The following is a 25,896-nucleotide window of genomic DNA, read 5'->3' as shown; positions in this document are numbered from 1 at the left end:
CAGATTAGAGATAAGCATGATGATTGTACATGACATAAAATTGTTCACATTATAAAACTAATTCTTTGGTTGAGTGAATGATAAAATGGAAAGTTTGGTGCAAATTTTGATGAGATGGCAAAAGTTTTAATCGTCTTCTCTCCAGAGCGACTATCAAAAGTTTGAGAAAACATGGAAATATTACAATCTGTCCAAATAAATGATGTACTTTCAAAAATATTTCCTATTGTGGGACCGGCCCGGTGGCACAGTGGTTAAGTTCACTCGTTCAGCTTCGGCAGCCCCGGGGTTCGTCAGTTTGGATCCTGGGTGTGGACTTGCACACTGCTTGTCAAGCCATGCTGTGGCAGGCGTCCCATATATAAAGTAGAGGGAGATGGGCACGGATGTTAGCTCAGGGCCAGTCTTCCTCAGCAAAAACAGGAGGATTGGTGGCAGATGTTAGCACAGGGCTAATCTTCCTCAAAAAAAAAAAATCCTATCACAATATAGTTACACGTTTTAGAATTAAAAACTGTTATATGAACAATGCACATTGGCAGTTAGTTAATAGTTATGTAAACAAGTCATATTTTTGCTTTATTTTGCTTAGCTTTAAATTCTCAGTGCCACTTTTATAAATCATTTACAAAATTACAAAAAAGTGATTTTTTTAGAAGCCAAATATTTAAAAGGCATGTCTAGTAATTAACTTTAGGGCTATTGAAACGAAAGTATCATCAATCTGTTTGTGTCATGTCTGCATGTATTTATCAATTAAAGTGGAACAATATTCATATTGAAGCGTATGAAAAAAATGACAGCTAGTTTGAAGTATATATTAAATTAAAATTTTAAGAAGGGTAAAAAGGAAAGACTATTTCATAATAACAACCTTCAACTTCTGAAAACAATAAAAAGACGGTCACATTCAAGTGGACTTGTAAAACAATTTTAATTTTTACTCAAAGTATGAGATGTCATCATTAGTCCTCATCTTACACTTGAAAAATGGAGACAATTCAACAGGAAAGGAAGAGAAACAGAAGCTATTAGATTTCAAGCTCGAGTTTCAAAAATATTCAGATAAGGCAGGTAAAAACTCCAGACACTTTCCCATGGTCCAACACATTAATTTTCATATGCCTCCTTATTTCACAAAACATATATTATCATTAAGAATAAGAGTTTATTTTAGATTTTTTCCTAAATACCAGGATTTCTTGTTTTAAAGAACAGCTCCTCAGTAGTGCTACCCATTTCATAAACTGACCTGCAGTTTTGTCTTTTTTAAAAAAAAACTTCCAACCTATTTGGACTTACTTAAAGAATAAATATCACATACTCAGGGTAAACTTTTTTTATCCCTACCAAATATAAGTGATCAGTATTCTACAATGAAGAAATTCATAGCATTTAACAGCATATAACTGTACTAGGATTGAAGTGACCAAAGTATGGGCCTTTATATACAGACAAATTCTGATAAAAAGACACCTGAAAAATAGAAGGGAAAAATAAAAGAAATGCCAGGAATAAAGCTTAGCTACATAAAATAATTTTTAATCAAAACGTACCAGCAACTCTAATAAAATTCTAAAGAAAATGATGAACAAGTGATGGCTCTAATGTGAACTATAATTAGATAGTATTGTCTGCCTTAGGAAAATCAGCTCTGTAGCTGATCTTTACATGGAAGCAAAAATAGAGGACTTTGCCATTTTTCATTAGGCACAGGGAGGAGAATACTGCTTTATTTTTTTAAAAAAGAGTAGATTAACTGGCGGCCCCCACAAAGAGTAGAAGAGTTAAACCACCCCTTACCCCAACATGGACAGATGTTGTTAATTTCCAGTTAATTCTGACATTGCAGAGAAAGACATTACAATCTTACTTAAAATAACAAGAAATGAACAAAGTAAAATAACAAAAATCAAACAACAAAACAGCAACAACAAAACCATGACAATGAATTTTGTTTGTACCAAAAACACAATAAGAAACTCTAAAAAAGAAATTGCTTGTATATAGCAACAGTGCAAAGACATGATGCCAGGTCCTGTGCCCACAAGCTCTTCAATGCAGTGTAAGTCTCTTCTCGGCAGCCACCTACGAAGAACTGAAGTGTAGTGATGTATACTGTGGCTGGTTCACTAACACCGTCAACAGGAGTGGCCAGGGCCTTTGTTCATGTTTGTTGGCTGAAAATTACTCTTGGGAAATACTTAGTCACTAGACTTTTTTTTAAACAAGCAATTTCTCATTAACAAGTTCTGGTCAATAGTGAACTAGAAAGAATCTTAACTGACCTTGGGTTTTAGGACATTTGTTAACTCCTTGCCTCTTTTTAAAAGTCCAGTGTTCGACAGGCAGCCACTAAAAGAAATCCTCCCCTTTTTCAACTTACTTCCCTTTCGTTTCCCTAATGTGAACCCTATGTAAACCTAAAAACATATGGTAACTTAATATACAAGGTTTCTCAAAGTGCAAAATGTGTTACATATAGTTTCATAGGCTTCATTTAAACACAGTATTTTATACAATACAGTACAGTTTGAGACTTCTGCTCATAAATTACACCCCTTAACGGACTAGTACTTTAAAAGGTTGGCCACTCAAAGTAACCCAATGCCTTCTTACACAAGGTTAATACAGTTGTACTATACAAGTTTTGTTCAGACGAAAATAAAGTTAATCTTATACTTATCCCATATATACATACATACTTTAAAATGCTCTTTAAATGCTTACGTACAGCTAGACAAATCTCACAAACCATGAAGTATCTTACAGTTTGGTTCCTGGTTTGCACAGAAATGTACACAATATTAAAAAAGATAATTTGCAAGACAATTCATTTTATTTCTTTCTGCAAGATCTGCTCACCCTGTAACTCTTTTGGATGGGTTCTTGACCGCTGTAGAACCACGCTAAGTTCCTCAATGACCTTTGCAGGTAACTTATTATCAGAGTCCAGAGGAGCTTTGCCATTCCTGTCCTCAGTCTTCCTCAATGTCTTGAGACCTTTATGGCCTTTTTGTTGCCCATGAAGGACCGCAGCCTCTGTGTCCTCCAGACAGTTGAAACTCCGATGCTTTCTGGAGCGATGTCGAAGTTTATCGTCCTTGTGCTCCAGGCAGTGGGCCACAATGGAGGCTCTCTCCTTTAAGCTGGGATCTCCAGACTCTCCATCACGATTTTCACTGAGCCGCAGCCTTTCGAGTTCTGCTCTGGCATTCTAAAAATAAAATAAAATGTCTCACAGGTTTGGCACAATTTCAGTTTAAAAAATACATTCCATATAGAAGTTGATGATTCTTATATTAGAGCTTATTTTTATGACGGAGGTTCTAATTTTACTTTGGCACAAGTGGTAGGTCTGAATTTATATACTGATATTAGAGCTATAAAATCAACTGGAACGTAGACTATGGAAATTCATTTTAACATGCATTTAACAGATGACTTCAAAGATGTCTTTCAGGTTATTCAAATTGACTCTCATTTCTAACTGGCCTCTTCCAATTCACTCCTGCTTGTCTGAGTCACCTATTCGAGAGCATCGGTAATTCCTACAGCACTGTAGCCACAACACTGAGGAGAAAGGTGGTCTTTATGCCCATGTGAGTCAATGAAATGCTCTGTACTACAGCCCTGTCTTTGACATGCACAATACATATTAGCATATTAAAGATGCTGAGAAGTATTATAGCAAAGAAATGTTTAACTTATTCTGCTTTTTTTCCCTCTTCCCAAAATATTTGACCAGTGAAATCTTTTTCCCTCACAATGCCTATCAGAATTCCACAGATATATATATACATGTCAGTGTTTTCAAAACTATGTTTATGGATTAAAACCCACTTTTGTATAAGTGGCTTAGAGTACACACTCATCCAGTGAACTGTAAGGGCCTCCAGGTACCGGAAATCCATTGTGACACAACACCTGCAATGGTGGAGAGGTGGGCTTTCTTAACTAGTGTTCAGGACACCCTGTGACTGGGCAATTTCTGGTGTACAGAACTTTCATCAGATTCTCACAGGGGACCAGAACTTTATCCAGTGTAAGCTATGAGAATGAACAACAGAGAGTGAAGCATGTAGCAGCGGCACGAGCCACAGAGAAAGGATCCCCAATGAATTGGGTCAGGGTGTAAGCACAGGTGAGAAGAAAAAAGTTATTTTTCTCTTCATAAGAGTTGAAGGAATTTCTTCAAAATTTCCCCAGTAAAACTGTAAAGTATAGACAGCAGAAATTTCAAGAATTTTTTATTGTTATAAATGTCTGATATTGGAAGTGGGGAGGGCAACAGGAGGGTTTAGGCACTTGTGTGGTGACGGATTATAATTAGTCTTCACATGGTGAACACGATGTAATCTACACAGAATTTGAAATATATTACGATGTACATCTGAAAGTTATATAATGTTATAATCCAATGTTACTGCAATAAAAAATAAAAAGTAAAAAATAAAAAACATGCTTGATACTAAGTATGAAATACTCAATTTCATATGATACTCAGCATAAAAGTATAGTCTTTAAAGATGTCCAATATAATAATGTTTAATAGGCGACACCTCATCTTTCTCTTTTTTCCCATAGCACTTAGCACTTTCTAATATACTACATAAGTTAAGTTATTCATCTCTCTTGTGATTGTCCACAGGCCCTGCTAGAAAGTCAACTTGATGCTAGCAGGGTTTTTGTTTTTCACTTTTGTTTGACTGATTCACTGGAGATGAATCTGTACAGTGCCTACATGTAGGAAATGATCAATAAATATTTTTTAAATAGCAACTGAAGGTCTAAAGAAATTCAAATGTATAACACTCTGCTCTATTTTCCTAAAGTCCAGCAGGTTCAGACATGAAACTAGACTAGCAGACAAATTCAAGCTGAATAAAAGTATTTTCATAAACATAATTTGTAAATAATTTGCAATTTGGAATTTTCTGTCAAGATTATGATTATACAACTCAGATAAATCTATTTCTTCTACTGTAATATTGATAGGAAGAAATATTTAGTATTTAGCTTAATTTCAAAGTTTCACTAGAAGGATGTTAAAATAATGAGAAATAGCAGTGAGGGTTCTACAACAATCTGACTGTAATTAATGCCACTGAACTAGAAACTTAAATGGTAAAAATGGAAAATTTTATGTTAGGTGTATTTTATCAAGATAAAAAACAGAAAAACAAAACAAAATATCAAAGAGTCAGGAAAATGATGGCTAATTAGCACAGGAATGGAACTGGGAATTTATAGATAAATATTAATCCTATTGAAGTTTCACTTGAGGAAAACTAAGGATCAAGCAGAATGGTTTTATACGTCATAGTAACAGTTCTCATTATCTTTCAACAATCAGCAGAAAGACTTTGGGACTCTCTTAGACATAGAATTTAAGGGCCAAGTATTAATACACGTAATGCTAAAATTTCAAGTAAACAATAATATTAGCCCAAATGATGTAACCTTATATGAAGCTGGGGAGAGGTGATGGAAGCAAACTGTTAAAGAGTCAAGAGGATGGGGCAGTGAGTGCTTTGTATGAACAGTATGGTGTACTGGAGTGCCTTGAATATTGTGGGGAAAGAAAGGCAAGGACATGAATACTGGGGAAAGAAGGACACAGTTTATGTGCTGCACTGTCCTTAAAAGATAAAGTGTTAATAATTTAAAAAGAAAGATAGGTAAGGTATGAAATTAGGGGAGCAAGAGGTGACCTGGTCCAGATGATGCCAGTTTGTGTCCAAGGGTGTTTAGAGAAAACCATTTGTTTGAATGGAAATGACAATCTGAAATGGAGCCTGTCTCTCCCAGAGAGAGCAGCTCCAGCAGTCATAGCCACAGCAGGCTGCAGGAAGGGGTCTCAGAGAAAATATCTCACACTGCTTTAGTCTGTGCCTGCATATATTTTCCATTACATCCAGATGTGGGCCAATGGTTATGGAGCTCTCATAATACCAAAAAATAATATGACCAATATGTACAGATTACAGTAGAAACTCTCCAAAATGACAGTCACTAGTAAACTCACTGTATTAGTTGATAATCTCATACTATAAAATATGTAATTGTATTACTAATTTAATCCTCACAATAGTACTTTAAACTTTATGATTATTTACACTAAAAAGTATATTATTTATGTTTTAAGATGCAGAAATAGAAACTCAAGGAAATAATAATTTGCACACGGTCATATAAGTGGGAGGTTGGAATCCACCCCAGATTGGTCAGTCTGAAATCAATGTGCTTCATTCCACTGCATCAAACTGTGCTCTAGAATGGTGATGGGGAGACAGGTGTTTAATGGTTGATTCTAGATCACCATTTTCTGCTTCAGTTGCATCATTCTTTGCTCATTATTTTTATTTGTTTTACAGAAAGCATTCTTAAAAGGAATGGCAATTTTGGAAACTAGTGACTTATCCTATATTGTTCTCCAAGTTCCTTATCATTGTCTCAATAAATGTTAACTATGTGCCAGGCATTATTCTAATAAATTCTCATGTATGATGTTATTTAATCCTTACAACTACCCTATGAGGTAGGAGCTTTTATCATTCCTATGCGCTTACAGATAAAGTGAGCACAAGAAAGCTAAGCGGGTACCCAAGATTTTATAGGGAGAAGTAGGAGGGCCATAGGTAACATCTAGATTGTGCAGTCTTAAGCACTATGTTTTTCTCTTCATGCATGATTTCCTTTGCCAACAACTTACATTCCCCTGCTTATTCAGCTGGCTCACCACTAACTTACTCAATTAATTCTAGAAGTTGCTTCCTCTAGGAAGCCCTTCCTGCCCAGATGATGTATCCTCACACAAATTTCAATGGAACCTCATGAAAGCAAGACAGGTCACGAAACAGGAAATCACCACATGGCCAAATCACAAAATTTATCAATCTGCCAAAAACTTTTTTGAAAAACAATTCTTCTTGAATATATCCGTTGACATGACTATATTTTTTCCTTATGAGTATATTCTACTTAGTAATATTAGTCATTTCCATTTGTAAAACGATCAAAAGTGGTCAGTCATTTTATAAATATATTTTCTTACATATTTACATGAATCTAATTCTATAACAAACATTTTTATGGTTCATATGTAAAATTTTCCATTGTTATTTTGTTTTAATGTCTTTTAAACTTTCTATGTTTTTTCCAACATTAGAATATTTAAAAATCCTTTGCCAAATTTGTTGAATTGCCACATCACTAAATTCACTAAATTTATAAAAAACTTGGTTTACTTTACTCATAAATTTTCCAGCAATTACTGTATCATGAAATTGTTTTAAGGGCCTTTAACAATTTCTTTGCAGCTTTAGTTTATCAGTTTTCTGATCTTAAGTAGGCTAAAAGAATTGTCTCTGAAATTGTGGGTTTGGGATTAGGTAACAATCTATTACATACTCAACCATCATCCCATTCAATACTGGATACTGGTTAACGTATTTTGACTTTAATAATTTATGTTTTGCTTTGCTCCATAATCAATCCTAAGGCAATGACAGGAGAAGGTGGGCTCCCAGTAAGGCATATCTAACTCTCTACATTTGTTTCATTTGTTAACCTGTCCTTTAACCTTGTATTCCTGGGAAATGTGACTCTTAGCCAATCCAGAATCTTAAAGTTCTAAGGACTCTACAGTTCTGCAGAGCAGTTTATTACTAAAAAACCTCTAAGTGCAGAACGGCAGGAGGGACAAGCTCTTGATTTCTTGGAGTCTTATATCTCCCCTTTGATTGCATCAGTGAGGAAACACTGAGTAGGCAACAAAGGAAGGAAACCCTGATTTTCAAAGCTTTTATCTTTTAGAGAAGAGGAATATTACGGTGGGATAAACAAATGTTCAAGCAAAGACAGGCATTGAGAAACATTTTTAAATAATCTGGTCACTAAATTAAAATGGCTTTAGTTCTTCAAAAGTTATTTCTGTTTGGAAAGCAAGAAATTCAAACAGCTTAATCCCAAACCTAGACTCTAAGAAGAAATAATATTTTTTACATGCTTTTCTTTTCGCTTTGAGGGACTCAATTAAGGCATTGAAACATGCATCAGTCTCAAAGTGTCTAACGAGTTTTGAGTGTAAACAGCCTATGTCCTTTCCTGAAGAGATTGAACTTCAAGTCAAGATTGATGCTGCTTATGTTCCCCCCTCCCCTCAAGGTGAAAAGGAAAACAAGTAGCAGCTTTCACGAAACATGCCAAATCTTCTTTATTGATGCTTAGGGGTCATCTTGCAGTTCCTTAAATTAACTGAGACATCCCATCAGTTCCCAAACCGGTGGAATTTGATTGCACTACTAGAAAGTCTAGTTACCATGGCTCCAGACATATTCTGCCATGGGCTCATTCTAAGGATGTTAGAAGTGAACTTGTAAGACTAATTTGAGACTGTAATTTTATCACCACAACTTCTGTATATATATTTAAAATTGCCTTGCTACTTTAGGGATAAGAAAATAAGTGGTATTGTGAAATTTAATTGGGTAGTCAATGACATTATTAAAACTAATCATTTAAGGGAAGTTAAAAAATATAAAATTTCAAGTGTGGCATAGGGCTACTAATGTTTTTTTGATAGATGTTATTTTATCATGCTTTTCAAAGTGATGATTGCTGTGCTTTTGAAGCCAATGAAATAATTAATGCACTTATAATCACATTAAGATATAAGAAAACAAATGCTATAATTAATATAAAACAAATAAAATCCTAACCTACCTCAATATTTCTCTGGGCTTGGGCTGCATCTTTCTCATGCTGGATGGGAATTAGAGGCAAACCTCCAATTTTCGGGTTTTTCGTTATAGAACGTTTTCTTTCCTTTCCAGCTGGTGGCCGTATGTCATTTTCATGCTGTGGAAACAAAATTTCTTGCTGTTGGTGTGGATTTTATTATGTGATACACCATGTTATATATAGTCACTTGGCTCCCCTTCCATATATCCAAATCAAATGATCTGCTTTCCATGAAAATGCCATTTGTAATTATGATGACGACTCTGGCGGCCACATCGCTCCAGGATGTAAAATTCTTAAGTGAACCGAGCTTTGAGGTCTCAGTTCAATTTCTAAGTTTCAAATACATGCCTTCTGTACTACTTATCAAACCAAAAGGGGGAAAATATTTAAGGAAACTGGCAAATCTCTTTGTGAGAGAAAAATAACACATTTGTCTACATTTTTAGGCCCTGTAATCAAAGTAACTACGTATTCATTTTCTCTCTCCTCCAAAGATGACTTTAGTATAAAAATAATTTGACCTTATATGCCCGAAGTGAGCCTAAGGCATGGCTACCAGAAAAATTAGCCTTATTTTATGACCTTTTGAAAAATGTTACTTTTTCATCAAATTGGATTCTAAAGAAATGTTACCTTGTACACAGAGGTTTATAGTGAAAATCACTGTAATCACAAAATCACAACAGAGAATGTGGCACATTTGTTTTCAAATTATTGACTACATACTCTGGCCACTGAGCAATTATAGATATGACTGGAGAAAAGTTAATTTTGCAACGGGAAGAAATATCCACAGGTAAAAACATAAGCTCTTGAGTGATAAATCTTTGAGATATACATATAAAGACAAATCTTTAAAGAATTTTTCTACTCCTCAGGGTAGATTAACTTTTTAGAAGTTGGGAAAAGTGAATTGATTTTCAGATAACAATCTATGAAAGAAATACAGAACACCAAGTATAAAACGAGAAGCTTACAGATGTTATGATGAAATGAAAACCATTTGGTAAACTATATAACTAAATGTCTACTCTTTCTTTTCCTCAAGACTCAACAGGTTCTTGTTCTTATGTTGAAATTAGTATTTTAATGTAGTGTTTTATAGCAAAGAACTCATTTCAACAAATACTGACTGTGTAGTACACATTATATAACAGTTAATTTATATTGTGGGGCATACTGCTAGACTTTGTGCTTATTAATATACATATATTATCTAATTTCTCAACGACCCTACAGTGTAGGTCCTATTATTACTAGATTTAGTGTATACACATCAGATCAACCATTGAATTTTAGTGAAGTGTTTACTTTGGGTCAGCAAATCTAGAAAGGTAGATTATGCAGTATTTCAGAGAGAAAGTTACAGGCTTCATAATATTATTTTTATGTCAAGGTCCCAAACTTGGTAAAAATAATTTTGATATTATTATAAGTGGGATGTTCCCAACAGGTAAAGCTAGGAGAAAACTGGCTGGGAAGAAATTAGGTAACCCTATGAATTATGCATACACTTTTATTTACTGTATAGAACATGTGCTCAACGATATTTTGAGGAACCTAAGAGCAGATGCAGTTTTGAAACACATATTTCTTTTTCTGAGATGATATACAATGCTGTGAATACCAGCTAATTATGTCTCACTGTATTGATCCAAGAGGTATTTTTCCCAATAGCAGAAATCATTAGATTTAAGTAATATGTTCTGACAACATTTATAATTATGTATAAGTGACTTCAAAAGTCATACAGCATGGATCATATATACCTGAGGATCATACTTACATTATTATAACCAATGATCACACCCCAAAATCTTCATTATAACCAATGATCACACCCCAAAATCTTCATTTCTGCCTCCCACTTTCTATTTTCTTTCCCTACAGCTTTACTGAGGTATAACTGACAAAACTGTAAGATATTTAAAGTGTACAATGTGATGATTTGATATATGTATACATTATAAAAGGCTTCTGAACTCCATCAAGTTAACACATCCATCACCTCACACATTTATCTTTTGAGGAGGGGGGTGGTAAGAACACAAGTTCTACTCTCTTAGCAAATTTAAATTATACAATATGGTATTATCAACTGTAGTCACTAGGTTATACATTAGATCCTCAGAATGTATTCATCTTGCAACTGAAAGTTTATACCCTTTTACCAAATTTTCTCTATTTCCCCTATCCCCCAGGAACTACTCTCTGTTTCTATGAGTTCCACTTTTTTTTAGATTCCACATATAAGTGATACCATGCAGTATTTGTCTTTTTATGTGTGGCTTATTTCATTTAGCATAATGCCCTCCAGGTTCATCCATGTTGTCGCAAATGACATATCTTCTTCATTTTAAAGGCTGAATAATATTCCATTGTTTATATATGCCACATTTTCTTTATCCAGTCATCTGTTGACAGACTCTTAGGTTGTTTCCATACCTTGGTTACAGTGAATAATGCTGCAGTGAACATGCTCTCACTTTCTGACCTTGATCTCTCATCTTTCCAGCTAACTTAATTTAGTTTCATTCACTCTAAGTATTCTTTAGACTCCCTGAGACCTTCAATCCATTCTCCACTACCATTCTACTTTCCACATTTTTTCCCACTTCCTTCATAGCCTGGCTTAGATTTCACGGTCAATCAGTCTACGCACCTCCTTGTAAATATCTTCAGGTCCTGTGCTCCTTCTCCCTCCATCACACTTGCCTGGCAAAACCCCAAACCTAGTTAAACCCAATTCTACTTACTCTATGGGTGCCTAGCAATTGATAGAGAAAAAAAAAAATAGAAGATCACTCTGGGGATTTATCTCACTTTAAACTTAACTTTCAAGTGAGCACTCAGCATTACCCTGACGTTCTAGTACACTGCCACTGGCTTCCTCGCTCTGATTATTTCTCATCTTTTACTCTGCCCCTACACTTCTAATATCCCTACGTGACTCACATGTGGTGACCTCACTGATCTAATTTTAAAACTTATTATTAACCATTCCATAATTTCATTTTCCCACCATAAAATGTACCATTATCTCTGCATCTGTAGCCATACGTTAGGCTCCCTTCTCTTCCAATCAGTATTTGTTGTGACGACAAATAACTTTTCTCCAAACATATCTATAATTGCTCAGTGTGCCACAATATAGAGTCAATAATTTGAGAACAAATGTGCCACACTCTGTCATACAGTGATTCTTTTCAGGAATGATGAACAAATGTGCACTTGCTCATATTGCTTCATGTCTGCTCAGGGCCTCTTCTGGCTTAATAATCTTTCCCCTCCTTTATTAAATTTTTCTTCCAATTACTGGATTGTCTCCAGCAGCATATATGCCAAGTATACACTCTCCCATCTTCAAGACAAAAAAATCAAAACCCCAAAACCTACCCTGACCTCTTGTTTCTATCTAGACACAGCCTCATTTGTCTGTATAGCAAATTCCTTCATAGAATTCTCTATACCCATCATCTGGTGTTCTTCTTTCCTCAACCCTTCTCATGTCTTTTGCTGTTTTTTTCTTTTCTGTTTGACCTTTAAAGTTTGGAATGTCCCAGGGCTTATTTGTCCTCTCTCTCTCTTCCTATACTCCCCCCTTCTTTCTCATTTTATATTCTCGTTCTTTCTTTCTCATTCTCTTTCCCTATTCTTCTCTCTCATCTCACCCAATCCTCCCATAGCTTTCAATACAATCTAAATCCTGAATTCCCCCAAATTTATATTTCAGCCTCAAACTTCTTCTGAGGTTTTGATCCATGCATGCAACCTGCTACTCTGCATATTCATATGTATGTCTAATACACATCTCAAATTTTAGGTGGCCAAAACAGAACTCTCAATTTTCTTCTGCATCTCTGATAACGTCGCTTACACTTGCCAAGTGCTCAAAAAACTAGGACTCTTCCTTGATTTCTACTCCTTTTCTCAAACTGCTATAGCCAATCAATCTGCAAGTCTTATTAGTTCTACCTTCAAATATTCTTGAATCTGAATATGTCTTGCCAGACCCACTGTTATCATGCTAGCCCAAGCCGCCATCTTCCACACAGCTGTTCTTCCTGCTTCCATCTTTGATTCCTACAGTACAGCCCCAACAAAGTAACCAAAATTATTATTTTTACAAATAATATAAATCTGATTATATCATTCCCTTGCTTACCACGCAAACTCCTAAACTGGGACTACATGAGCTGTCTCCTGCCTGCCTCATCTCTTATATCCTCTCTCACATACACCTTCAAGATGCTCATGGAATAAGCCAAGAATATGACATGCCAGGACCTTGTACTTGCTGGACCCTATTCCTGGATTCTCCCCACCTCCTGCACACATGCATGACTCACTCCCTCATTTCAGACAGGTCTCAGCACACCTGTCAGGTACTCAGAAAGGCATTCCCTGAGAACCTTTCTCAATCAGTGCTCTTCCTTCCCTCAGTCACACTGGCTTTCCTTTCCCTAGCTTATTATTTATTTTATTTTATCCCACTAATATCTATTTGAAATTTTATCAGATTACTTATTTATTTTGTTCTCTCTTTTGAATTTTAGAAATACTGAGTATGGAGTTTGTAAAAGGCATTGGGTTCTGTGATGCAGATATACATATGGGTCTACTAAGACTGACAAGAGTCCCTCCTCTCATGGAGTTTGTGTTTTAGTAGGAAAGACAGACATGAAAAATTTAAATACACACATGCTTTTTAATTAGCACTATAATGCTATAGGATAGTATAGGATGCTAAGGGTTCCCAGATCATGAAGGTCTTATGGGTTTGAAGGTTAGGGAAAGTTTCTCTGAGAACATGACATAAAAGCTGAAATCTACAGGACTTTTGAGGCAGAGATGAGCACGTGGATGGATATTAGAAAAGTATTCCAGGCACCAGAAAGAATTCATTGTAAGGGGCCTCACTGTTCACTAGTGTGAGAGAGAGTGTGTGTGTGTGTTTTAATATATATATTAACATTTGCTACTTTCCTGTTTCCCTATGGAGGTGAACCTTTAAATCCTTAAATCAGAAAGGACCTTTGTGTTTATCTTAATCCTAAGAAGTGGAATGAACAGAGGAAAGGTAATTGGGCGGAGTCTCTGGGGCCAAGACAACCAAGGATAGGTAAGAAGGGATAAATAACTTGGCCATGAGAGCAACCTCTGTTTCCTGGCTATTTATATCTTGCTTTCCGACTGCGAGTCTACTGACTTCAATTATAAGAAAAGAAATATCAATTTAGTTGTGCCATAAACACTGTACCAGTTTTCAAGTCTACGGTTCCAATTTTACTAAAATACTTCAAATGCAGTTTTTTTAAAGTAGGACTTGAATATCTGAATTTTTAAAAAGTCACAAAAGAGAAGAAAAGTCTCTAAAAGTTAGCAACCAGTATTTTTCAGCAAATGTATTCCCAGGTAGTAATAGCAGGGTCAGGCTGAGAAGAGCAGTGTTTATTAACCACTGGAAAGGTTAATAAATTAAATGAATAGAGAAAATGGTTTTTAAAACAAATAAAGACCAGATTTTGGGGTGAATTAACTTCTCACTTATAAGAGAAATAGGGAAGTACATCCTTAGTAATAAAGAATGTCAACTTAATCGTTACCAGTGAATTTCAATGCTTTTGTGGGAAGCATTGCTGGGAATTCAGCTAGATAAGGTTGGGGGAAGAAAAACAATACTATTAGTGGGACTCCTTAACCATTCCGCAAAAGAGTAAGTCCTCCTTACAGAGAAGACTAAATGGGGAATTGAGTACAGGTGGCGGCCTCTGATACCCTGGGTTAAACCACTAAATGTTCAGTCCTAAGCAAATGATGGAACCTTTGATAACCTTTATTCCCTTGTCTATAAGCAATGTCATGTACAGTTTGTTACGAGGACTACATAAGTTAACTCTTTTGAAGTATCTAGCACACAGTAAGTATTGAAGAAATAGGTTCTTGCCCTTGTTCCTGGAAAAGCAGAGGTGCGGAGAGTAGGAGGCCATAAGGGGACAAGAAGGAAAATAGCACATTTGTTTTTCTAAACAAAGATCAATGCGGGACCCTGGTAGGATGGCAGCTTAGACAAGCTCCTCTTTCTTACAGTACTACCGTCTTGAAGCAACACACCTCTCCTAAGCTAAGGAGCTGCAGGGCTGGCAAAAAGAAGCCTCCACAAAGAAAGAAGATTGTCTTTCAAAGAGTAATGGATAAATCTGGATTCTCAAATATTTAAAAAATATGAATGAGAAAATAAAGGTATACACACAAAAACTCAGATTCTTTGAAAATCACCACCACATTTCCTGTAGATCGTTATACTTTACTGAATAGTTGAAAAAGATATCATACCTGGGCAATAAAGATACTGGCCATCCACTCCATCTGACTTTGTAAACTATCACAACACAGGTGCCTGCAAAATAAGTTTACAATTTAAAAAGACAATGGAATTCTCCAGAGTATTTAGTGATTAAGTGATCAGAAAGTTCTTTAGGCTTCTCCTGATTAAGGACTCAATGTAATCAAAATGCAAGTATTTCAGTACGAGTTGCTTCAGGCTTCTGTTAAGCATACAATATCAAAATAATAGTGTAAATATGTTAAACAAAATACAGCTAAAGGCTTTGGTAACTGCTGAAAAATGATCAGCAATATTTTTGGAAAAGCCGAAAGGTCAACGTCATTTGTTTTTTCAGATACATGATGTAAAACCATCTCCGAGCCTAAGAAGAAAAGTATGTGCACATTTTCTTAAGAGCAGATTTTTCAAAAAGGCTTAGACGGTCTCCATCATTACGATTATAAACGTTAACACTCACAAGACTCATGAAAAATGAACTAAATGAAAAACCACTGCATGCCCGACAACACTGATTCAGTGACCTTTCATTGAAAACTTACATAAAACAAAGACCTTGCCTTCAAGGTTCACATAGTCTATTAGGGAAGCCAGGCATGTAAACAAATAAATTATAACATGGTGAGAAAAAGAGTAAAGTTAAACGCAAACAGAGAAACAGCACACTTGGGGATGAGGTGGAGGTTGTTTTCTGGAAGAGGAAAATTTTGTAACTGATGTTAGAGTGGTACAATGGACATTTCAATATAATTACATTTTTTATATTCCTGTATTATAAGTAATTTGGAAAAAATGTTAAAACCAAACTTGTAAAAAATTTTTGCTTCCTTCATTAGATTCTCAGGAAAATACTTTCGCTTTCCATTGCCATGTCTAAGAAAACTGTTCCCTCTGCAAATCATTTTAATTATGCACTTCTGTGTACAAAATACTGCAGATGCAAAGAAGAAATAATGATTTGAGATGAGAGTTATCTGATAAGATTTTTGGGGCATTTGAGCCACGGTGTGAATGAAAAATAGTAGCTTAGTCAGCCAGATCCGCAGGAAGAGGATGGAAATGATGAGGGGAGCGAGCAGCATATAGTGTAGAAGATGGTTCAGGAAAGGGACCACATACGTCAAACAGGCAGATATGAAGCAGCAAAGAATGCATGGGGAATGAAAGACAGAATATTGTTTTATTATTAAGTAAAAAGGGAAAATTGTGGGAGATAAAGCTGACGGAGCCCCATATTAAAGGGCCTGGCATGCTGTGCCAACTCTCTTGTACTTTATCCTGTAGGTATAGGATTCACAGAAGAGTTTTAAAGAAGGAAAGAAACGTGACATACTTTAGAAAGTCTCTTTGGTGGCTGGGAGGCGAATGTACTAGAAAACAAAAGCAAAGTCAGAGGCATGAAGAGAACTTAGGACTTCTGGAATAATCCAAGTAAATGAATGAAGGCACGGCCCCAAGGATAGAGGGCATGGGTGGAACAGAGAGAGAATTTTGAGGCAGATTGGGTACGGCAGAGTGATGGATTAGACACATGCGCACGAGGGACGAGACATCTAGTACAGCCTTCAGGAAGAGTGTCTGGATCCCAGTGACATCAATGGAAACAGTACATTTACGGAAAGAACAGGTTTAGACCAAGATTTTTTTTTTTAACTGAGTTTTGGCTACTTCTTATCCTTTATTTAAAACTGAATTTTGTCTCCTTATCCCACAAAAGCTGGAATTCCACACTCATATAAAAGTAGGAAGAAATCAGATGTAGTTTCTCTTAATAGGCATTGGCAAATAGGATACATGGGATTGGAAGGGACCTAAACCCTGAAGCAAATCTATTTTCCTCTTCTTAGACTCAGAGTATTTAGAAAAGATTTTAGTTTCACTTCGGTGAAACATTTCCTGACTGTCGATCTATCTGCCAAATAATAACAGTATTTGTTTACTGAAGTTATCATCAATACATCAAATACAAAAATTGCCAGCTGTTAACTTACCAGTGATGTTTTTCAGAATATGCTGTCAATCCCCAACTGCATCACATGGGAAAAAAACACACATGAATAAATGACAAATTAATTATGACAAATTAAAAATGACAAATTTTACAAGACTGAAAACAGGATTAGCTGTTAAGGAGGTGATATTCAATAGTGGGAATGCCTAATAGAATAGATATCTGGACGTGAATGATAAATGTTGAGGGATTTGGCTACAAATGTTCACTGAAGGGAGACAGGGAAGGAGTCTCTTTATGTTAAGAAGCAGAGGAGGAAATCTCTCAGAAGATACTCTTGGCGGAGTAATGACAGATGTTTAGGAAAATGGCCAAAATAAGATAATACACATATTGACCTACTGATATTGTGAGAAATTAAAGAATGTGCCAATTGCAACACAAGTATATGTGCTTGGCTTAGAAACTAAGCATGCAGGCAAAAGTGAGGACATTTTCAGTAACAGAATCTTAAACTATATACAGTTCATTAAAATGAGATTGCACAATATTAAGTATTAGTGCAAACATTAATTAGCTAATCAAAGTAATTTGTGATAAGAAAGTGTGGTATACACCAAATGCTGGGATGATTCAAGTATTAAGAGGAACATAATGCATAAGAGGGCTCCATTTCCTCTTTACCATCTACACGCCACTGGTTTACTACCCAATTCAGCAAAGCAAAAAGGGCAAATTATATAGCCAGGCATCAGGAGGCTGGAGGGCAGCATTTGACTTCCTGTATGTAGACTTCCCTGGAACATCCTTATGTCCCCATGCTGTGACTGATGAAGGGACAGGATATGGAGAAACCCATGTGTTTCCCAGTACACACGGCCTTCTAGGGATTTCTTACTTTACATGAAGGAGATGCAATCACCCAGGAACTTGACCTTTGTTAGTCTGAGTGGGAATTGCATCCCTCCATATTTCCATGTGCAAGTTTCCTTGGTCTGCAATAGGTCCCCTGCCACATGTCTGTGGCAACTTAAGGAATGTGTCTAAAACTTAATTTATAAAAAGTTAGACTAATGCCACTGGTCCCTAAATCCTTGGACATATGTGCCTGTTAACTTTTTCTTTTCAACAATCCTTCCCTCTCAAACTTTACCTCGTGGGAGGCTTCATCTTCTTTTTCACTCCAAGATAAAACTTCATTGAACTGAGAGAAAACATTCTGTCATATTTACTACTCTGTAAGAAAAACAAAATAATTTGAAATTTAAGAGATTTTTATAAATATCCTTACATTTTCCTTGAGTGTTAATGACTGAGTTTAAAATTGTTTAGTTTCTCCAATATTTCACGAAACATTTTTCCAAGATCTTAGTACATGAAGATTGTTTTGATTACAATGTTTTAAATTTAAATAGATTTAAATTTAAAATTAAATAGATTTAAAAATATATATGTATGTTTACACGTGTGTATATGGATGTACAAACACACATACACAGGTCAATAATTCTTTATTCAAAACACCTGGGACCAGATGTGTATCAGAATTGATAATTTTTCAACTTTTTCATATTTTAAAAATATAATGCAATGCATGTGCAATATGTTATGTAACTCTACCACACCACCAGTGTTGTCTGGGGTAGCACCCTCTGTTCAAATATATTCACAATTCTGTACTGAAATGCATGACATTTCATACAGTGTGAGATAAATAAATGTTATAAATATTGTTACAGACTGAATGTTTGTATCCCCTCAAATTCATATGCTGAAATCTAATGTCAAACGTGACAGTATTTGGAGGTGGGGCCTTTGGCAGATAATTAGGTCATGAGGTTCAAGCCATCATGAATGGGATTAATGCCCCTAAAAGAGGCCATAGAGCCAGCTCGCTCTCTTTCTGCCACGTGAGGATACAGGGAGAAGTCAGCAGTCTACAAGCACAAAGAGGGCTCTCCCCAGAACCTGACCAAGCTGGGCACCATGATCTTGGACTTCCAACTTCCAGAAGTGTGAGAAATAAATTTTCTTTATAAGCCACTCAGTCTACTGTACTTTGTTATAGCAGCCCAAACTGACTAAGACGAATATCTTCATTTTGGTCTGGGTCAGGTGTTGCCACCAAATGAGTTACGATTTTCTGTAGTTTTTTGGAGTTCATAATTATGGCAAACAGACTATGAGCCTGTATGGAGACATAATGAACTATCTCAAATAGCCATATTAATGAAAACCTTCACTAATAATTTATGAAAGTAGACAAAAAATTTACATTTGGTCTGGATAATTACATATTCTCCATACACATCCCAACGCCGTTATCTGAGATTAATATTTAAAAAATGTTAAATCCTTGAACAGAGACCATCAGGAAAGCTATCTGACAGAGGCAACACTTGAATCATTACACTCTAATTTAAAAGCTTAATATCAAACCAAACATATTTTATTATTTATCCTTGGATACCCTGCAACAGATTTTATAAAGATAACAGCCACAGAAATAACTATTAACACTGATAACCTAAAAATTCTCAGGGAAATCTCTTGTTTCAAACTGGTAGGCAGATAGCCTTTATAGCTAAGCAAGGGTCTTGGAATCATAGAGACCAGGTAAGTATAGTAAGCATACAGGAAATTGCAGCAATTATTATAAAGTTAGAACACATTGCTTCGGAGAAATGGCAAGATAGACAAGTTGTCAGGGCCCCAGGACAATGAGCAAAAACCCATTTAGCAAACATGTAGCTCAAATCAGTACTAAGTTCTATAAAAGTTAAACTATTACTATGAAGTCTTTTCTTTATGAGAGCAAATTTGAAAAGTAAAAGGTGGATAATATGTATACAAAATTAAAACGTGTTTTCCACATAGAAAACAGGTTAGGAGAATATAGAGAAAGTATATAGAGAAAAAAGTAAGCACACAGAAGACCAGGAATAATGCTTTGATGACCAACGGGCAGAGGCCGTTGATAAGGCCTGGAATTTACATGGTGAATTTACTCCTACTATTATCAATGTTTGCTCTTATTATCATGATGAATAATTTAAAAAACATATTTCGGACATTTATTTTTCTTATGGTCAGATTTCTAGAAATGGAGTCACTGGGTCAAAGGATAGGAACATGATTAAAATTTTGACTAACCTGACAGGATAAATTTACGTACAGTTGAGCACATATTTGTATATTTGCTAGCGATCTTCAGTTTTGATTTGGTCAACAATTTATCCATATCTTATTTGTTTGTTTTAGTTCTTTATATATGAAATACGAAATTGCTTTGTCTTTTTAGGGGAAATATTCTACTCAAATTTCTGTTTTTTCACTGTTTACTCAATTCCATGGCCATGTAGCTTGAAGGATTGCTATTTTTAAAGTTTTAATTCTTTTGTCAATCTGGAACATATATTTTATATATAACATTGATGAGAATTTAAATTGAAATTTTTTTGTGAAAAATTATCCCAGCCCTATTTATTAAACAAAGCTTTCTTTAGATATACATTTATGATGGCATATTGATGAAAAATAAATTCTAATATACAATTAAGTCTTTTACCTGACTTTATGGTACCATTGCTCTCTGTTTTTATAGCAGGATCATATTATCTAAGATATTTTAGTTTTCTTGTACACCTTTATATTGTGTTGGGAAATACTTCACAATTATTTTACTTTTATGCCCCCAAAACGTTTGCAAGCATTCTTATGTGTTTACCCTCTCAGGTGAATTATCAAAGCCTTTTTGCCAAGCTCTAAAAATAATTCCCTTTGGGGGCTGGCCGCGTGGCCGAGTGGTTAAGTTCGCGCGCTCTGCTGCAGGCAGCCCAGTGTTTCGTTGGTTCGAATCCTGGGCGCGGACATGGCACTGCTCATCAAACCACGGTGAGGCAGCGTCCCACATGCCACAACTAGAAGGACCCACAATGAAGAATATACAACTATGTACCGGGGGTCTTTGGGGAGAAAAAGGAAAAAAATAAAATTAAAAAAATAATAATTCCCTTTGGAATTTTGAAAAGAATTACATCAAACCTATAAATCACTATTAGTAGACTTTACACAAATTTCCTTTATTTCTATCAGTAAAGTTCTGTAGTTTTCTTCATACAAGCCTCAACTTCTTATTAGGGTCATTTTCTGGTAGTTTATATGTTTTGTCTTCTTACTCCAACAGAGGACTGGTTTTTGGGTATTGATTTTTTAGCTTGCTACTTTACTGAATGTTAAGGAATTTGAACTCTCTAATATGGAACAGTGAGGCAGCTTTGTAGGGCAGTGAGTATCCCAGATAGGAAAGAGTTAAGGAGAGGAGAACTTAAAAACGTACACAATAGAGGCAATCCTGGCCTCCTGGGTCAGAGTCAAATCAATTTCAAGTGAGGTGAAAGTCCCTCCTTGTAGTCAGCCTGCTGTCCCCTTGAGTCCCAACCGAGGCAGCAGAGTAGGGTGAGAGGCAGCGATTCCAGCAGTTTGGGGAAATGGGGCTTGCATGTTCGAGAATGAGAAGCCCTGTGCCTGAACCACGCAGTCCCCACTCATGCAGGCCATTGCTAAGTCCTGCACTGCCTACATTTTGGTACTTTGGGGAATAGACTGAGAGTCCTAAGTAATGCAACTCATTCTCAAGCCACTCCTGACATGAAAGCTCGTTACTTTATACCATATCCTGTCCCAAAAGAACACAAATGATGTAATTTGAGAGGAGATCAGCAATAGTGGAAGGAAATCTTTTTAGTTTCAATCTTTAAACTGCATATGCATAAAGAGGAACTATAAGGATCCTAATGGAAAGTTCTATAAAAAGAAATCTCATTTGGCAAGAAAACTTTACTCTTGGCTTATTATAACTCTCTCTTTTGCTATCTGTATTTTCTGGATAATTTCTTCAAAAAGTTCAATATACTGGAGAGTTATAAAGTCTGTAATATACTGCTTCAGGCACTATATTTTAAAATAAAGTTTTTAACTAAGCCAATTAAATTAGTGTGCTTAAAAAATTATTCTTGTGGCTAAAAGGCATTTGCTTATCAGTGCATGCAACTTTTAACCACCCCCCCTTACTCATTTGCTTTTTTTCACACCATTAACAGTGTAATGGTAATATTCTTTGAAACTTCTCACCTTTTATGTAAATCAAGTCTGAAAACATTTTAATTAACATTTTCTGTGCACGGAAAATTCTCAAAACAAAATATATCTTCCCCTGTGTATTATCCTAATTTGTTGTTAATGAGCATTCATAAATTATCTCTAATTAACACAGAGTCTCTTTAAATATACTTTCCAATTTGTAATTTCTACTCCCTTCTCAGTAAATCATTTTCTAAATATATACAAGCACACATATATTAAAATGGCAACTGTCAAAACCAGAGCTAAATCTTTATTCAAATAAGTTAGAAGATTTTTACCATTGATTATTTACTGTAAAATCATCTGAAAAGTTAACCTTGCCAATGACATGATTGTCACTAATAAAAGGGACAGACCAGCAACACGAAAAAATAACCAGCAAAACAAAATCACGTGCTAAAAATAATAATAGTTTGCGTTCAAAGGAAAACCTTAAGTCTCTCATCTGTTGGCCTTAATGTGCAAACTAAAGTATCAGTTGCATTAATTCTGATAGATGTACAAATACAACTTTCAAACACTTCATAATTAGACTATAATTTCCTATCCTGAGGTCACTGTGATAAAACAAAATGTGTTCAGCGTCCTTAAAGAGCACGCTCTTTCTGACAAATACTCTATGATCTCACTTATGTGTAGAATCTAAAGGTCAAATCCACAGAAGCAGAGAGTAGAATGGTGATCACCAGGGGCAGGGGAGTGGAGGACATGGAGAGATGTTGGTCAAAGGGTACCGTTTCACTTATGCAGAATGAATAAGTTCTGGAGATCTAATGTACAGCATGGTGACTGGTGAATACTACACGGTATTCATGAAATTTGCTAATAGATTTTAAGTGTTCTCACCACACACACACAAAAAGATAACTAAGTAAGGTAACGGCTATGTTAATTAGCTTGATTATAGTAATTACTTCACAATGTATACGTATATCAAAACATCATGTTGTGCAGTGTAAACATATACAATTTTTATTTGTCAATTATACCTCAATAAAACTGGGGAAAAAAGAAAATATTTCAATTGTCAAAAAAAAAAGCACTGTCTTTCAGACAAGCTCTCTAAACTATCAGTGTCTACCGGTTTATGTGAATTATCTTAGATTGAGCAGGATGATCCTTTCAAAAGATACATATTCTTAAAACAGAACATATTCTGTTAAGGGATATGAGATTCCTTCTCTCACTTACAAAAACAATCAATCTGAAAAAGTCAATTTTCCATGAACAGACTTCCTTGTGGCAGATTTCTAAATTCACATGAGCTTGGGGGGAAACATCATAAAAACTGAACTGTATAGATTGTCATATTTGAAAATATTTGCTACTGTTTAAATGAAAAAGGCTTATCCTCTTTAAGTAAAATTCTGTCAGCGAAAACAATGCAGAATTATTGTTTCTTTCGTAAGTCCGTGCATAGAGCTTTTGGAGTCAGACACCTAGGAATGAGTTCTCACTGTCACTTACTGGCTATGTTAGCTTGGGCAAGTTATGTAATATCTTGGTAGGCTCCATTTCCTCAACTGTAAAGTGGGAATAATAATAGTATCAATAATATAGGGTTATTGTAAAGATGAGATAATCCAAGTGAAATGTATAGAACTCTGCTTTTCATAAACACTTGAATGTTACTTGCCGCTATTATGACTGCACTGTTATTACTGTGACTAATGATTACTAGTTTTTTTCTAGCAACGTTGTGTTGCTACACAATGGAAGTGTCGGTTGCTTAAAGAGACTAAAAAACTCAGGTTGGTTTTCAAATACCCTGAGCGGACATCCAACTACAAAAGTGGCCCATAATGAACGTATTACGTATATAGGAGGGCAAGGATCAAGGAAGGCAGTCTAATGAAGGTCAAAGTGGGTGACCCATTGAAGAAAATCAAACAAAATTCAGATTCAGTTCTAGAAGCCTAGAATAATCAGCCGTGAAGTCCAGCATTTTTTTGATGAACACAAACCTAAAGTTTGTGTAACCTTAAAATCTGATGTGTTCAGTTCACACAACCCCAAATTCTTATGTACCTTTATTTCTGCAAACTCCACTCTTCCTCTACTGAAAAAATAGAAGAATGATAATAAACAATAACAATCACTTGGTACCCAGACAGGCTCCCTGCTGGGTCTATCAGACGGAATAACAAGGTAGGAGTTCAAGTAGGATATACAAACAGCTCTCTGAATAGAGGGATGAGGACTGCAGAATTCGGTGCTGTCTTATTAGCCTCCTGCCTGGGCTTCCATTGTCCTTGAAGAAAGTGAATATGAGATGTATCCACAAAGTAAGAATGCTACTAAGATTTATTTATGCCCACATGCAGGCTTCCCTGCTGGAGGAACATGCAGGGAAAGAGGTCAAAGCGTGAGGAGAGATCCACAGAGGTCACAACAAAATGGGGCCGCAGAGCTTTGGAAGGCTGCTTCACGATTCATTCTTCCTAACACGTTAACAGATGTTACCAGCCTGGTCTTTCTTTGTACATCTCCACAACAGAACATAATGAAGTGCTACACACAGTAGGCAAGGCATGTTTACTCAAGTGAATTTTATAATTCAATATAAAGAGGTGTCTCTAGGTCCTGCAGTCATTCTATATTTAAAATAATTGCATGGGTATTGCTTGAATCTCAAGGAAGTACAGATGTTTCTGTATACACCCATGTAACCACCACCCACCACTGGACAGACAATATCTATTTTTAACATCTTAGAAAGTACCCTATTGACTCTATCTCCTCAAAATTCCACAGCAAACTTTCTCCACACCCCAGGCAAACATTTTCTGACTTTTATCACCATAAACAGTTTTGCTTGTTCTCAGATTGCTTATGAACAGGCTCATGTGGTACTGTTTTGTGTTGAGTTTTTGCTCAACAAGGATTTGAAGATTCAACCGTGTTGTTGCATGCATTAACATTCACTTATTTTTGCTGCTGAGTAGTATTCCATTGTATGAATATGTCATTCTCCTATTGATGGACATTTGGAATGTTTCCAGGTTGCAGCTTTTATGAATAAATCTGCTTATGAACATTCTTGAACAAGTGCTTTTGTGGACATGATACCTACATATAGAGCTGCCAGGTCATACATGAAGATGTATGAATAGCTTTATTTAAAAAACTACTAACAGTTCTACACAGTGTTTGTGTGATTTTACCCTTCCACCAGCAATTTATGAGAGTTTTAGTTAAGCAACATCCTTGTCAACATTAGGTGTTGGCACTTGTATGATTTTAGTCATATCAATAGGTGTATAATAGTATCTTGGGGTTTTAATTTGGACTTCCCTGATGACTAATGATGTTGAGCACCTTTTGGTTCAATGGCTTATGCCAATGGCTTAATGCCATTCCTAGGTCTTCCCTTACGTAGTGTCTGTAGTGTCTGCTTCATACTTTGCCCCACTTTTTATTGGGTTGTCTTTTTATTGCTGATTTGGAGGAGTTATTTACAGTCTGGATGTGAGTCCTTTTTCAGATATATGTACTATGAGTATATTTTTCTCACTCTGGAACTTGCCTACTCATATCTTAGCAGACTCACTAGATGAGCATGCTATTATTACCATATACATACATATATAGAAAATGGCTCACTGTTTAAAAAGAACTTTTGCACATATTCTTACTTCAGCATTAAAACAATCTGGCATGCAGGACTCACTATCATCATCATATTATAGATTCAGAAATTGAGGTT

At 35.7% G+C, this 25,896-nt stretch overlaps 1 protein-coding gene across 12 annotated transcripts in view; it reads right to left on the bottom strand.

Moving 5' to 3' along the window:
- Positions 1-915: 915 nt before the first annotated feature.
- The window catches only part of ARAP2 (ArfGAP with RhoGAP domain, ankyrin repeat and PH domain 2), a 177,598-nt gene continuing 152,617 nt past the window's right edge, over positions 916-25,896 (bottom strand). For all 12 annotated transcript variants that reach the window (XM_023638251.2, XM_070264017.1, XM_070264016.1 and 9 more), the window contains 5 exons: positions 18,199-18,281; positions 17,086-17,121; positions 15,085-15,148; positions 8,728-8,862; positions 916-3,217 (listed from right to left, as the gene is read on the bottom strand). In XM_023638251.2, the coding sequence (XP_023494019.1) occupies positions 2,834-3,217; positions 8,728-8,862; positions 15,085-15,148; positions 17,086-17,121; positions 18,199-18,281 (702 nt within the window). In that variant the 3' untranslated portion in view covers positions 916-2,833. The remainder of the gene's footprint in view (positions 3,218-8,727; positions 8,863-15,084; positions 15,149-17,085; positions 17,122-18,198; positions 18,282-25,896) is intronic.

Source organism: Equus caballus, chromosome 3 (assembly GCF_041296265.1).
Source record: "Equus caballus isolate H_3958 breed thoroughbred chromosome 3, TB-T2T, whole genome shotgun sequence".
Classification (NCBI taxonomy): domain Eukaryota; kingdom Metazoa; phylum Chordata; class Mammalia; order Perissodactyla; family Equidae; genus Equus; species Equus caballus.
Note: the sequence above shows the minus strand (reverse complement) of the source record. Positions and strands in the feature narration are given on the sequence as shown.